The sequence below is a fragment of the Notamacropus eugenii genome, chromosome 3, assembly GCF_028372415.1.
Source record: "Notamacropus eugenii isolate mMacEug1 chromosome 3, mMacEug1.pri_v2, whole genome shotgun sequence".
NCBI classification, from domain to species: Eukaryota; Metazoa; Chordata; class Mammalia; order Diprotodontia; family Macropodidae; genus Notamacropus; species Notamacropus eugenii.
This window is the reverse complement of record NC_092874.1, coordinates 307,186,676-307,198,879: the sequence shown is the minus strand read 5'-3', so window position 1 is coordinate 307,198,879 and position 12,204 is coordinate 307,186,676. Positions and strand designations below refer to the sequence as shown.

General features: G+C 48.7%; 1 protein-coding gene across 4 annotated transcripts in view; it reads left to right on the top strand.

The window, feature by feature from the left end:
• Nucleotides 1–12,204, top strand: part of TAFA5 (TAFA chemokine like family member 5) — a 598,737-nt gene that overhangs the window by 208,179 nt on the left and 378,354 nt on the right. The window contains exon 1 of one of the 4 annotated variants that reach the window (XM_072596550.1): nt 5,722–6,581. The exons of 2 other annotated variants lie outside the window; for them this stretch is intronic. In XM_072596550.1, the coding sequence (XP_072452651.1) occupies nt 6,491–6,581 (91 nt within the window). In that variant the 5' untranslated portion in view covers nt 5,722–6,490. Of the gene's footprint in view, nt 1–5,721; nt 6,582–12,204 lie in introns of those variants that run through there. One more of the 4 variants, XM_072596551.1, reaches the window with a different exon arrangement.

Sequence of the window (12,204 nt, the reverse complement as noted above, 5' to 3'; positions counted from 1 at the left end):
ACCTCAGCAACTTTTCAAACTCCATCCCACCTACCCCTACACCTTCCCAGAGACTCCGCCCTCTGGGCCAGTGAGCCTCTCTCCTTTCAGAGATCATAACAGGGTATTTGTGGGTTTTCAAATCTACCTCCTTTTCAAATGGCCTATGCTTGAACACTGAGAGTGCAAAGCCTGCATTGTTGTTGTTGTCATTTTTCAGTCATATTAGACTCTTCATGACCTGAATTTCCTTCTTTCTTTTCTTTTTTTTAGCAAAGATTCTGGAGTGGGATGCCATTTCCTTCTCCAGTTCATTAGACAGATGAGGAAACTGAAGCAAATAGGATGAAGTGACTTGTCCAGGGTCACATAGCTAATAAGTGTCTAAGGCCAGATTTGATCTCATGAAGACGAGTTTTCCTGACTCCAGACCCAGCCCTCTATTCCCTGTGCTACCTAGCAGCCATAGGTAACTCATTGCAGTATTGTTTTAGCGTGAGCCAGGTCTAGAAAAATGAAACAAAACAAAACAAAAGCATGGTACAATGGTTGTTGCAACTCCAATAAATACAAATGGTGGTGCTTCTACCTTGAGCAGGGAAGATTGGCCCATTTTCCAAGAAACACAGAGATGCTGTTTCTTACTACTGAGCAGTCAGTGAGTCAAAAAGCATTTATTAAGCACCTGTCATGTAGCAGACACCATGGAAAACTCTAGAGAGGCAAAAAGGGGGAAAAGTCCCTGTTCTCAAGGACCTCGTGATCTAATGGAGATGACAACATGCAAACAGCCGTGTACAAACCATCTCAGGATCAGTCAGAGATAATCACCACAGGAAAGGCATTGGCATTGAGGAAGACCAGGCAAGGGGGTTTGAAATGATACTTGAGTACTACCCCCTCTTTATTTGTGCCCCCCCATAAACTCCCAAATTCTACTATTCAGAGTGGAAGAGCCCTAAGAGGACCAACCATCTCATTCTACAGATGAGGAAACTGCAGGCTAGACAGGTGGAGTGATTTGCTCGGAATGTCTGAAGCAGGTTTGGAAGCCAGGTCTTTCTAACTCCAAGTTCATCACTCTGCCCCACTACACCATGCTGTCTCATTCTTGAGGACCACACTCAAATACCCCCTTCTCTGTGTATTGGGGACTCTATATCATAGAGCACAGACTACAGAAGTTTAAAAGGCCCTCAGGAATGCCAGCAACCAACCAATCAATCATTAACCATTTATGAAGCACCTATGGCTATGTGTGCCAGGAAGTATCCACGGTGCTAGGATTATATGGACAAAAGTAAAACTTTTCCTGCTGTGAAAGAATTTTACATTGTAGCAGGGAGGGGGAGTATGTATGTTTATGGGTATATAAAATGCAAATAATTCAGATGATTGGGGGAGGTGATTGGTATTTTTTTTAGGGCTTCACATCTATGGTGATGCTGAAGACAAAATTGAAAGGCATTCCAGGAATGGGTCCCTCCCAGACAGTGCAACAGTAGAGAGAGCAGAGAACAAGACATGGAATGTGATGAAAGATAGTCAGAAGAAGACCATTTTGTCAAGATGGTCAAGTCCCTAAGGTTCCTTTCTATTGACAAATCATTATGGAATAGAAGAGCTAGAAAAGGTACTGTAACAGAAAATATGAAAGCTAGGAGGGACCTTAGAATAGGGAATTCAGAGCTGGGAGGGACATTAGAATAGAGGCAGATGTGATTATTGTTCCCATTTTATGGATGAGGAAACTGTGGCTGAGTGGATCTGTGACTTGTTTATGGTCATGCAAATTGTCCGAGTAAGAATTTGAATTCAGGTCTTACAGAACTCAAGTCCACTATCCCACATAGCTGCATGATGAGGTTCAAGACACCAGAAAATTTGACATGCCCTAAATCCCTGGGATGAGTGTCAGGTTGGGTGATACTACTGCCACCTGAAATCCCAGATGGAAAGTCAGTACCACCTGGGCATCAGGGAAGACTCTGGCTTGTTTAAGATCAGAATTCTTGCCCTTTTTCGTGCCTGTATCATTCTGGCAGTCTGATAAAGTCCACAGATCCCTTGGAATCATGCATTTAATTGTATACAACAAAATACATAGGATTATAAAGACAACCAATTATTTTGAAATATAAATATTAATATTTTTTGTAAAAAATTTCCAGACCCCAGATTAAGAACTCCTGATAAAAGAAGGATATTGAATAGACAATTAGCTTCCAAGTCAAGAAGACCTGGATTCAAGTTTCGACAGCATCATCTTCTTTTGACTGTAACCCAGTGACTCAGAGAGCTCCATAAGACAATAGGGCAGAGAAGATGTTGAACTGCAACACGAGGAGGTTATTTACCCTTGCCAATGAAATCATAGGGCTAGTTATTATCCTTATCCTGTCTGAGGACAAGGAAAATGAATTTATTCCACGAACTGTTTGAGCAAAGTTGAAGGAACTTTTTGAGTTGTTCCAGTGGAGGTGGGAACTCATTAAATTCTTAGTTGGAAGAAGCCTCAACATCTACTCCCACTCATACCTAAAAGAATTCCAACTTTATTGTCCCATTTCTCACAAATAGTCATCTGACCTCTGTTGGAAGAGCCCTCCCCTCTCCCCAAGGATGCTACCGACTTACCTTTACCATAGCTTTATTGATAGAAATATTATTATTATTTTCTTGAAGGAAAGCCTAAATTGCTCCCATTGCTCCTTGAGCCAGAATAAGTCATCCCTCCTTCAAAGGATAGCTCATTGAATTTAGTAGCCACACCTTCTATGTCATCTCCTCCATCTTCTCATCTAAATCAAATATTACTGGGTACAGATTAATAAGATGTTACAGATGGAAAGGGATCTAATTTAGATAGTCAAGTGGTGCAGTGGATGGAGTATTGGGCTTGGAATCAGGAGGACTTAAATTCAAATCCAACCCCAAATACTAGGTGTATGGCCCTAGATAAGTCACATAATCTTTACTGCCTGGATCTCAACACCTGCTCCCTCCCCCTTGTTGTGATGATTAAATGAGATATTTATAAAATATAGGTACTTAATAAATCCTTGCTCCCTCCTTCCTCTCCCTATACATTGTCTATCTGAACCCTGGCTCCTCCCCCCAATTTGAATAGATAAAGAAAGAAGGTCCAGAAGGGCAAAGCTGGCACCAGCACCGGATGTGTGGGATCATCTTGTGATTCTTTCCTTGAAGTAGCAGAGAGAGAAGAGCAGAGTCAATTAGCAGAATTTCGGCTACTATTAGCAACTGAATATGAAGTCCCATTTTTATAAAACTTTAAAGCTTATACAGAACTTTAAATCATCTCCCTGCCTGCCCCTAGTAGGAGTCTTACTGTCTCTGGTTTACAAGTTCAAAGGGATCAACTCATTGAAGGTCACCCAACTAGCAAGGGGTAGAATCAGGCTTCAAAGTCAGGCTTTTGGGTCTGCTTCTATTTTTCCAGTACCTCTCCAGGAGGGAGAGGTTTTTAGGCTTCTGAGGATGCCAGGTGTTCTCAGAAAACCTGGATGGTGCTTTCTCTCCAAACTGGTGAGTCACCGTGGAGGTAACTTTATGGAGTCAGATAGAATGCCTAGTAGATCTTGGCTGCCTTTGCTTTGGCTTGTCCACTTACTGGTGACCTTGGACTTGGCCCTTTCCCTTTCTGGTTCTCACTTTCTCACCCATAAAATAAGGGATTGGAGCCAGGTTACTTGAAAGTTAACCATGAGTTCCTAATCCGTGGCTCTCACCGTGTTTGGACAGGATGGGGATATTCTAAAAGGATGACTGGTGGCTTCCCACTAGGGGAGAACCTGAAAGAATTATATTTCTGATGTCAGTGGGCCAGCCTGTAAGCTTCTGGGGGAGCAGGAGATGCCCACTGGTGGGAGGCATAGTGCCTGAAGCACTGAAGGGCCTTATTAAGTTCTTTTGGAATGACAGTTCCTTTTATTCACTAGCCTGATACAAGGGTGAGGGGCCAGAGTGGGAGAGTGGTCAGGAGTCAGATAGGCCCGAATCAAATCCTGGGAACTGTTTCCTATGACCTTGGGAAAGAAGCAAACCACCCCTTCCTTCTTGTTTTCCTTCACTGTTTATACCTGCATAAGATAAAGGGCAGGGGGATTCACCTGCTGACCTCAGTGCCCAGCGCCTCATGAGAATCCCTCAGGGACGCATGCCAAGGTCACTGTGTGTTCCTTTGGGGCCCGGAGTCCTTCCCACGGAAGACCAGGTCTCTCCCACTGGACAGTGGTGTCACCCCCATCCTGTTCCCTGGATTCTCAAGCTGTAGGGTCAGGGGTAGCTGGATTCCGCGGTTCGGAGGAGGGGCGACTGGTTTCTTATCTTCAGACCACCGCGTCGCAGGTACTTGTTGCTCTGGACCGTGTACCACCTGCTCCCCCCCATCCCCTGGCCCGCTCCGAGATCGTTCCCAGCCTTGGGATCGTGCCCTTCTGCAGTACGTCTCTCTCGGGATTTCTTCCCTGGTTATTCCTCGGAATCTGGGCATGCTCAGGACCCAGGCCTCGGGGAGTGAGGGGTTTCTCCTGCCCCCTATCCCGACTTCGGGGGGTAAACCGGCAGCTTCGTCTCAACGCTGGGCACGGTGCCTGGCCTTCGAGCTGAGGCGAAAGCTGAAACCTCCTAGTCCCGGGGGCAACAGTTGGCAGGGGAAAGGGACACACTGATGCTACGCCTCCATCCCCACCCCCCATTCCCAGTCCGACAGGGCGGCCTGCGAGGCCTCACTGCCTCAGGAGGCCTCCCGTCACTCTTTGTCGCCCGACTGCGGCGCAGATAGAACCTGGCGGGGGGAGCGTGTGGCGGGGGAGATGCAGTCTGCCTGGGCCAAGCCTGACGGGCTTCCCAGAGGCGGTGGCGCGGGCCGGGGAGAGAAAGGCGAGAGAAAAGGAGGGAGGGAGGAAGAGAGGGAAGGGAGGGAGGGAGGGGACCCGGAGGCCTGGTAGCTAGCACCTGCACTGCCGCCCCCCGGCCTCCCAGAGCCCTGCAACCTGCAGCCCCTTTCCTCCCCCCGCGTCTAATGCTCCTCCCTCTCCTCCTCCTTCCCCCTCGCGCTCCTCCTAGTCCCTTCCCCCTCCTCCTTGTCCTCATCCCTCTTTTCCTCCTCCCCGTCCCCTCCCTCTCCTCGCCCCCCCATGTCTCCTCTCCCTCACTCCACCTTCTCCCCCTTCTCTCTTGGGCTCCCTGTCCTCGTCTCCATCCCTCTTTTTCACTTCCTTCCGTCGGTCTCCCTGCCTTTCTTCTCCTCTTTCTCTCCCCAATCACTGTCAAAATAAATAAATGAATAAATAGAAAGGGTGGGCCGCTCCGGAGTCGCCACCACCCCCTCCTCCCAGTCCCCCGCCCCCACTCCTGCAGCCCAGCCCCCCTGCACCTGTGGGGCGCCCCCGCCTCCCTATGCCTAGCGCTTTGTCGGACGCTGGGGGGAGCGGGAGCCTGTGGGAGAGGGGGTGAAGTGTGTATTGGGGGGTACTCTTGGCCCCGCGAGAAGTTAGACCCGCACTGGGCTTGCAGCCCCCACCCCGATTCCGGCGCGGGCCCTGAGTGCAACCCCAGCTCTCACTCTTGCTCCAGCCCGAGCCCGCGTCCCCGGACCAGCAGCTTCGTCGGCCTCGGCATCAGCAACAGCACCAGCGGACTCCGCGGCCCGGGAAGAGGGGGAGGAGGGGGAGGAGGAAGGAGAGGAGGAGGAGGAGGAGGGAAGGGAGGAGGAGGAGGAGAGGCGGGGGCCCGGCCAGGCAGCCCTGGCGGCTGCATTGGCGGGAGGAGGAGGAGGAAGAGGAGGAGGGGTCCAGAACGGAGGCCTGGGGCGGGGGGAGAGCTCCTGCGCAATCCGGCCCCCCGCCCCCGCCCCGGGCGGCCGGGCTCCGGGGGCGGGGGGCGGGGAAGGCTGATTCATGGAGCCCCTGCCCCCCCCATCCTCCTCCTCCTCTTCTTCCTCCTCCTCTCCCGGGGCCGCTAGCCCCAGGCTGCCCCAGCCGCTGCCGCTGCCTGAGCCGCTGCCCACGCCGCCCCTGCCGCAGCCGCAGCCCCGGAGTCGGCGCTAGCCGCCCCTCCCCCCCAGCTCCCCTCTCCCCCCTCCCAAAAGAAGACGAGGAAGAGGAGGCGGCTGCACGGAAACAGCGGCCGCCGCTGGAGCCAGCCCGGACTCTTCCCTCCAGTGGTGTGTTTGTGTGTGTGTGCGTGTGTGCGTGTGTGTGCGTGTGTGTGTGTGTGTGTGTGTGTGCGCGCGCGTGTGTGTGTTCTTGTGTGTGTGCTTGTGTGTGTGCTTGTGTGTGTGCGTGTGTGTGTGCGTGTGTGTGTGTGTGTGTGCGAGTGTGCGCGCGCGGCGAGGCTGGAGGCAGAGCCGGAGCCGGAGCTGGAGTGGGAGCCGCGGACGGACTGACGGACGGACAGGCGGGCGGACAGACGGTCGCTTGTTCGATCGGAGCCCCGGCGGCGGGCGGGCTGGAGGCGCGGATGCGGAGCCCGGGCGGCCCCCGCGATGCAGCTGCCCCGGGCGCTCTGGGCGCTGGCCGGGACGGCTCTCTGCTGCCTGCTGCTCTCGGCGCTCCACGCGCACCTGCGCCGGGAAGGTGAGCTCGCGGGGCCCTGGAGGGCTGGGACTGGGGGGGGGGGGGCCCTGGGGATGGGGCTTGGCTGGATCCCCTCCTCCAGCCTCGCATGCACAACCTCTTCTCCCCTAATCCTCGCTTGTCTGGGAATGTGAGTGTGTGTCCCGCGCAGGCTAGCCCAGTGGAGACACCCCCACACATTTTCCTCCTGACCCTCAGAGGAGCACAAGCAGGCGCCCAGCCTCAGGTCCCCGAGGCTCCCGGGGCTCCCTTGCTTGCCTTCTTTCCTTTTTCTTTTGGCTCTAAGAACCAGCGGATCCGCCGGTGCCCTCTCCCCCCCACCCCCTTCTATTCAGGAAGTTCTCAGTAGATGGCACTCCAGTTCTTTGCAAAGGGCAGGGTGGCCTCGGTCAGAGCCGACGGAGGGCAGCCCAGCTCGCGCAGGGCCCCAATTCTCCTGCCCCGGCGCCGTGGCTCCCTTCTAACCACACCGAAAAACCTGACCTAAGCCTTTGGTAGACTGGGCTTTCTCCAGGGCTCCTCCAAGCACTGCCACCCCTCCCCCCCGCCCCCCAAGGCCAGGGCTAGTGGCAGAAAGATCCATGTGGAAGGGCCACGTCCCCCGGCTGAGCCTGGAAAGAGGTTGACCTTCCAGGATTCTCAGGCAGCAAGCAGCTCAGCCTGATAGCCTGCTCACTTTCGACAAACCCCTCTCTTTTCATCCCTGACACCCCACAAACTACTTACATTCTTTCTGAAGGTAATAACGACCAAGTCAGCTCGGATCCAACTTGGCCGATGTTCCCTTCCTTTGAAAAGAAGTATTGACTTAAGTAGTCTCTCTGTGAATGCCGAGGCCCTTTTGCTGGAAGATGCTGTTTCTCTTAAGATTGAGCGGCTTAAAGATTATTTCTCCGAGTGTTTGTATAGGGTCAGAGTTTGGGTTTCCCTAGGTAAAGCAAGCTTCATGTCACCAATAAGTTAGGAGACAGAGAGACACCCAGAAACTTCTTGGGAACCAGATCAAAGTTTGCCTGGTTACTGGACATGGTGAGGAACTTGGGCAACTAAACCAAATCTTTACGCTCCTACTCACTCAGGCAATTTGAGGAGGACAGTCTGGGTCCCCACGATTTCCTCTGGGCACATGATTGATCAGAGCCGGTAACCTGGGATCCGGGAATTCTTCTTCTTTTTTTTTTTAAAGAATGTTGACAACTACGTTTCAAAATGTTTAGTTCCATATGCAGTCTTCTGGATCGTGTTTTGCACATTTAAAAAGAAAATCTTGATTCTGAGACAGGGAGCATGCCTGCCTGAGGAGTGCAGGACCCCACAAAGAATGTTTTGGGTAAAAGTCCTGGACCTAGCTCCTGAAGGATAGAAGTGGTTTGTTTGCGCTAAAGGATTCGGCAGTTCGACTGATATTGAGGAAGTGTACCTCCCAGATTCGCATTAACTTCAGGTTAAAAAACAAACCAAAACAAAAACTTGTTTCTGCAATACTTAGCTGTTCTGCCTAATGACTTGACTTGCTGCGGGGAGTCGGCCACCTAGGACCAGCAAAGGTGTGGCCCTAACTGGGAAGGGCTCCGGGCTTCTCCGGTCTGGGCTGTTCTGTATGCCCTCCGGTGTAAGGCAGGTTTTGGTCACTTTCATTTTTACCACTTGTATTTAGTGGCTGAGTTGAAAGGTGAGGAGTGGAGGAGCCCTCCAGCCCAAGGGAGAGAAAGTGTGTTCGAGTGGGAAGGGCTCCGGGTGATTTGGCTTACCCTCTACCCCAAGAACCAATTCGATTGGGCGGATCTTCCCTTGTCTGCAGTTTTCCCGGGGTTGCTGAGCGTAGGGAGAAGGTGGAGTGTCTGTTGTTGCTTGGGGGGCTGGTGCTGTTAATTCCAGGGGGAAGAACTACTTTTCTCTGGTTAATTGTTATGTCACCGTCACGGTCCTTTAGTCTGAGCCCTTAGGTTAGCTCGGATGTTCAGATTTAAAAGGATGAGGGTGGCATGTTCTGGCCACCCTTTTTCTGTACACGGGGACACGGTCAATGAAGGCCTGTTCTTCTTAGTGGCAACATTCCTTTGCTACCTTTGCCCATCAAAGTCCTCAGTCACTTCTCTTTCCAGTACTTCTCTCTGCAAAGGGCGAAACTAAAGTTAGCCCCTTTTCTTTGAAAACCCCAGAACACCTGAGGGAGGCCTGTTTTGACTGCAGTATTTTTCTTTTGCCTTCTTAAGACATAGTTAAGCCCTGGGAGGCCCAGGTAAAAGGGATGGGAGGCACTTCTGGGTTGCTCTGCTTGAAGGCAGCATGTAGATGTTCTGGGTGCCAGGTGATAGTTAAGCTTCAGGAGATGTTAGAGCCCTGCTTTTTTGCTCCAGACTTTGGTGCTCAGGTTGCTCAGCCTCTGGGGCCCAGTGTAGGTAAAGCAGGGTTAGGACCAGGGCAGATATTCAGCAGCCCTTGTCAGGAAAGAAAATGTTTGCCTTGAAATGTCTGTGAAGGAATCATTCTGGTGGCAACTATGCTTCTGGAGCCTTTCAGAGCTCTGCAATCATGTTTTAGAGACTGGTTTTTCCCTTGAAGCAGCAACTAGAGGAAGCTGGAGAATACAGTGTGTGACTCTACTGGAAGAGTTGGGGACTTAATCACTCCAAGTGACTTTTTATAAGCCACTGCTTGACATGGGAATTCTACAGGCAGCTTGCCCTCTTCCATAGGGAGAGGGCTATGTTTCCCCAGTGCAAGGAGGTCTCCTCATTGTCTGGAGAAAGGGACCAGCTAGCGTAGGAAAATGGAGCTGGTTCTTTGGTGGGCAAGCTAGGGATTTCTGAACTGAAGTGATTGGGTGCAGCCTTTGTAACCAAGACAAGCTTCCTTGGCATCTTCGTTGTTCCTCCTCCTCTTCTCCCCTCTCATCTCGGTTTCCGGTTTGGATAGACATGGACAAAGTTATTTGGTGACAGCTTATAAAATCAAGCCAACTGTGCTGTGACCACACACTGGTGTGTGATCTGGGGGAGTGGAGAACAATCAGGACTTGTTTGGCCCTGAGTGGGAAAGGGCTGCTCAGAGAGGGACTTTCATAAAGGATTTTTTTTTCAGGCTATGAAGAACGGGTGATATAGGGTGCTATTTCTCCACACTTACCCTTCTGTGGGGAAATACAGGTCATTCTGTGGCTAATCTGTCCCCCTGTGGACAATCTGCCTTTCAGGGTTTCTAAGAGATGAATAGAGAAGGGAATTCAGCACCAAGCATTGTGATCAGTAATTGCAGTCCCATGCTTGTCTGATCTCAGTACAAAATGGTTTGAACGGAGCCCTCGGAAGACTTACTGGAAAATAGAAATGTTTAAGAAATGATGAAGACATTGTCAGATGTAAGCAGAGGATTTGAAAATAGGCGATGGTCTGGTCCTGGGAGACACAGAGGGGAGGGGTGCCTTCCGTGATAACTGGCTCGAGATGCCCGGAGATGCTGCTTACTGCATATCCTGACCTTCTCGGTGAAGGAAATGTCCCTTTCACTGCTCAATAGAGAATCACCATTCAGACTTGATGTATTCTTGGAAAACAGTTAAAGTGTGGGGCTTTAGTGGTGGTGCTGCAGCTAAAATACTGGGCCCTAATTAGCCAGTAAGTGGACCTCGGTAGTAATGGATTCCAGCAGGAGAAAACCATCCTGTTCTCCTGATTGTATTTCAGCTCAGAATTCGTACAAATATTCTCTCCCTCCTCTTTCACAAAGAAGCTACAATATTGCCTTGGAATTTTTGAATCCCTGGGCAGATGGTGGTGCCCAGGAGCTGCCTGGCACTTTCATCAGTGGAGTTTCATCTAGGAATTAGGAAAAAAGTGAAAGCTATCTTCATAAGAGAGCAAAGGATTTTCAGAGGGCCAGTTAGAGAGGCTGGGAATGGACCTGAGACCTGACTGACACTGCTCTGTGCCCCCACACATGAGCTGCACCTGGGAAGGAGGCAAGGGCAGAATTTAGCCCTAGAGGCATTATGTCTGAGTCAAATTTTCATTTCTCTCTTTCCTATCACATTTTTATATGGATTTGAGACACGTGTGTATTTCTAAATCCTATTTGCCTATTTTATAATATATTTAAGTATAATATAATTACATTATATATAATTAAATATGATAATATATAATTAAATAAACATTATATATCTATATCTATATCTATATCTATCTATCTATCTATCTATCTATCTATCTATCTATGTAGTTGTTATTGTTGTGTTCATCCTTCATTTTAAAAGAAGACCATGACATCAGATAAATGATGACATAACTTGCACTTCACTTTGTTTTGAGTGACGGAGGGGCTGTGCAAGGTCACCAGACTCACTTTCTCTTCCTGAGCCATCTGGATCCAGTGACCAGATATTCATCAGGATGACTGGAGATAGCCTAGGAAGCAGTGGGAGACTTTGGCCTTTTCAGGTACTCACTTAGAAGGAGGTAACACCCATTGAGTGAATAGGTCTTTTTAAGAAGTAATCAGAGAATGGCCCTTTATGTTGAACAGAGGAACCAAGATGAAGTATAGTAAATACCGCCACCACCACCACCAGTAGTTGCATCAATATTGACCATTTCTGTCCTTTGTCATCTTTGTCACTGCAAAATGAGATAAAACCTCAGAGTTGTTTTGATTTGCATTTATGTTATTGTTATTTAGAATATTTTTCACATCTATTGATTCTTTATTTGCATTTCTTCTGAAGACTGTTCAAAATCTCTGACCAAATATCTATTGGGGAATTGGTTTAAGTCACATATTTCTATCAATTTCAGATGGATAGACGTAGATAGCATACCAAGCTTTTCTTATATCTCCAGTCATTTTCTTCATTCACATAGGCATCAGACTAATTTTCCAAAAGGCAATGATTTAATCATGTCACTAAAGTACAACAACAACAAAAATAAACATCAAATTTTCCATATCATGCGAACATATGAGTAAAATTCTGCATAAAGAGGTATAGTTTCTAGACAGAAAGACTAGCTAGACCAGGAGGAGGTGGTTCTTCATCATCAAAATGTGGCAGTTACTTGAGGAAAAAAGGCTTCTGACTTTGGCTCATTAACTCATATACATATTTTTGTGGAACAGGGTAGTGTTAGAGATAATTCAGTTTGATCCTCTCTTCCCACAAAAGCCAAAACCAAACAACTAAAAAAAACCAAAACAAAACAAAAAACTTCCAAACAAACCTCATTTCTGGTTTATCTGGATAACTTTCTTGATAAATTAGTATATTCATTTTTGATCTGAGACATAAGCAGGTCATTCTTAATCCTGTATTTTTTCCCAAATAAAAATTGGGAAATGGCATAAATTCTGTAATTTTTAATTGAAATATATTTTAATGACTTTTATTTTTATATCAGCACCATTTCTGGAAATACTTTCCTCTTTCTACCTCCTCCCAAAATTAAAAAAATTGCATTACTCCTTTTTAACAAAACAAGCAAAACAGTTAAACAAAAGCATATATCTATGAGGAGAAGGAATTTTACTTCATCTGTTTTCTGGGTCTGATAATGTTTCTCAAGTCTTTGCATATTAGCAAAACATGAGTTTGTGATCAGACTCTTTTTTTTTGCTAATTTAGTTGGAG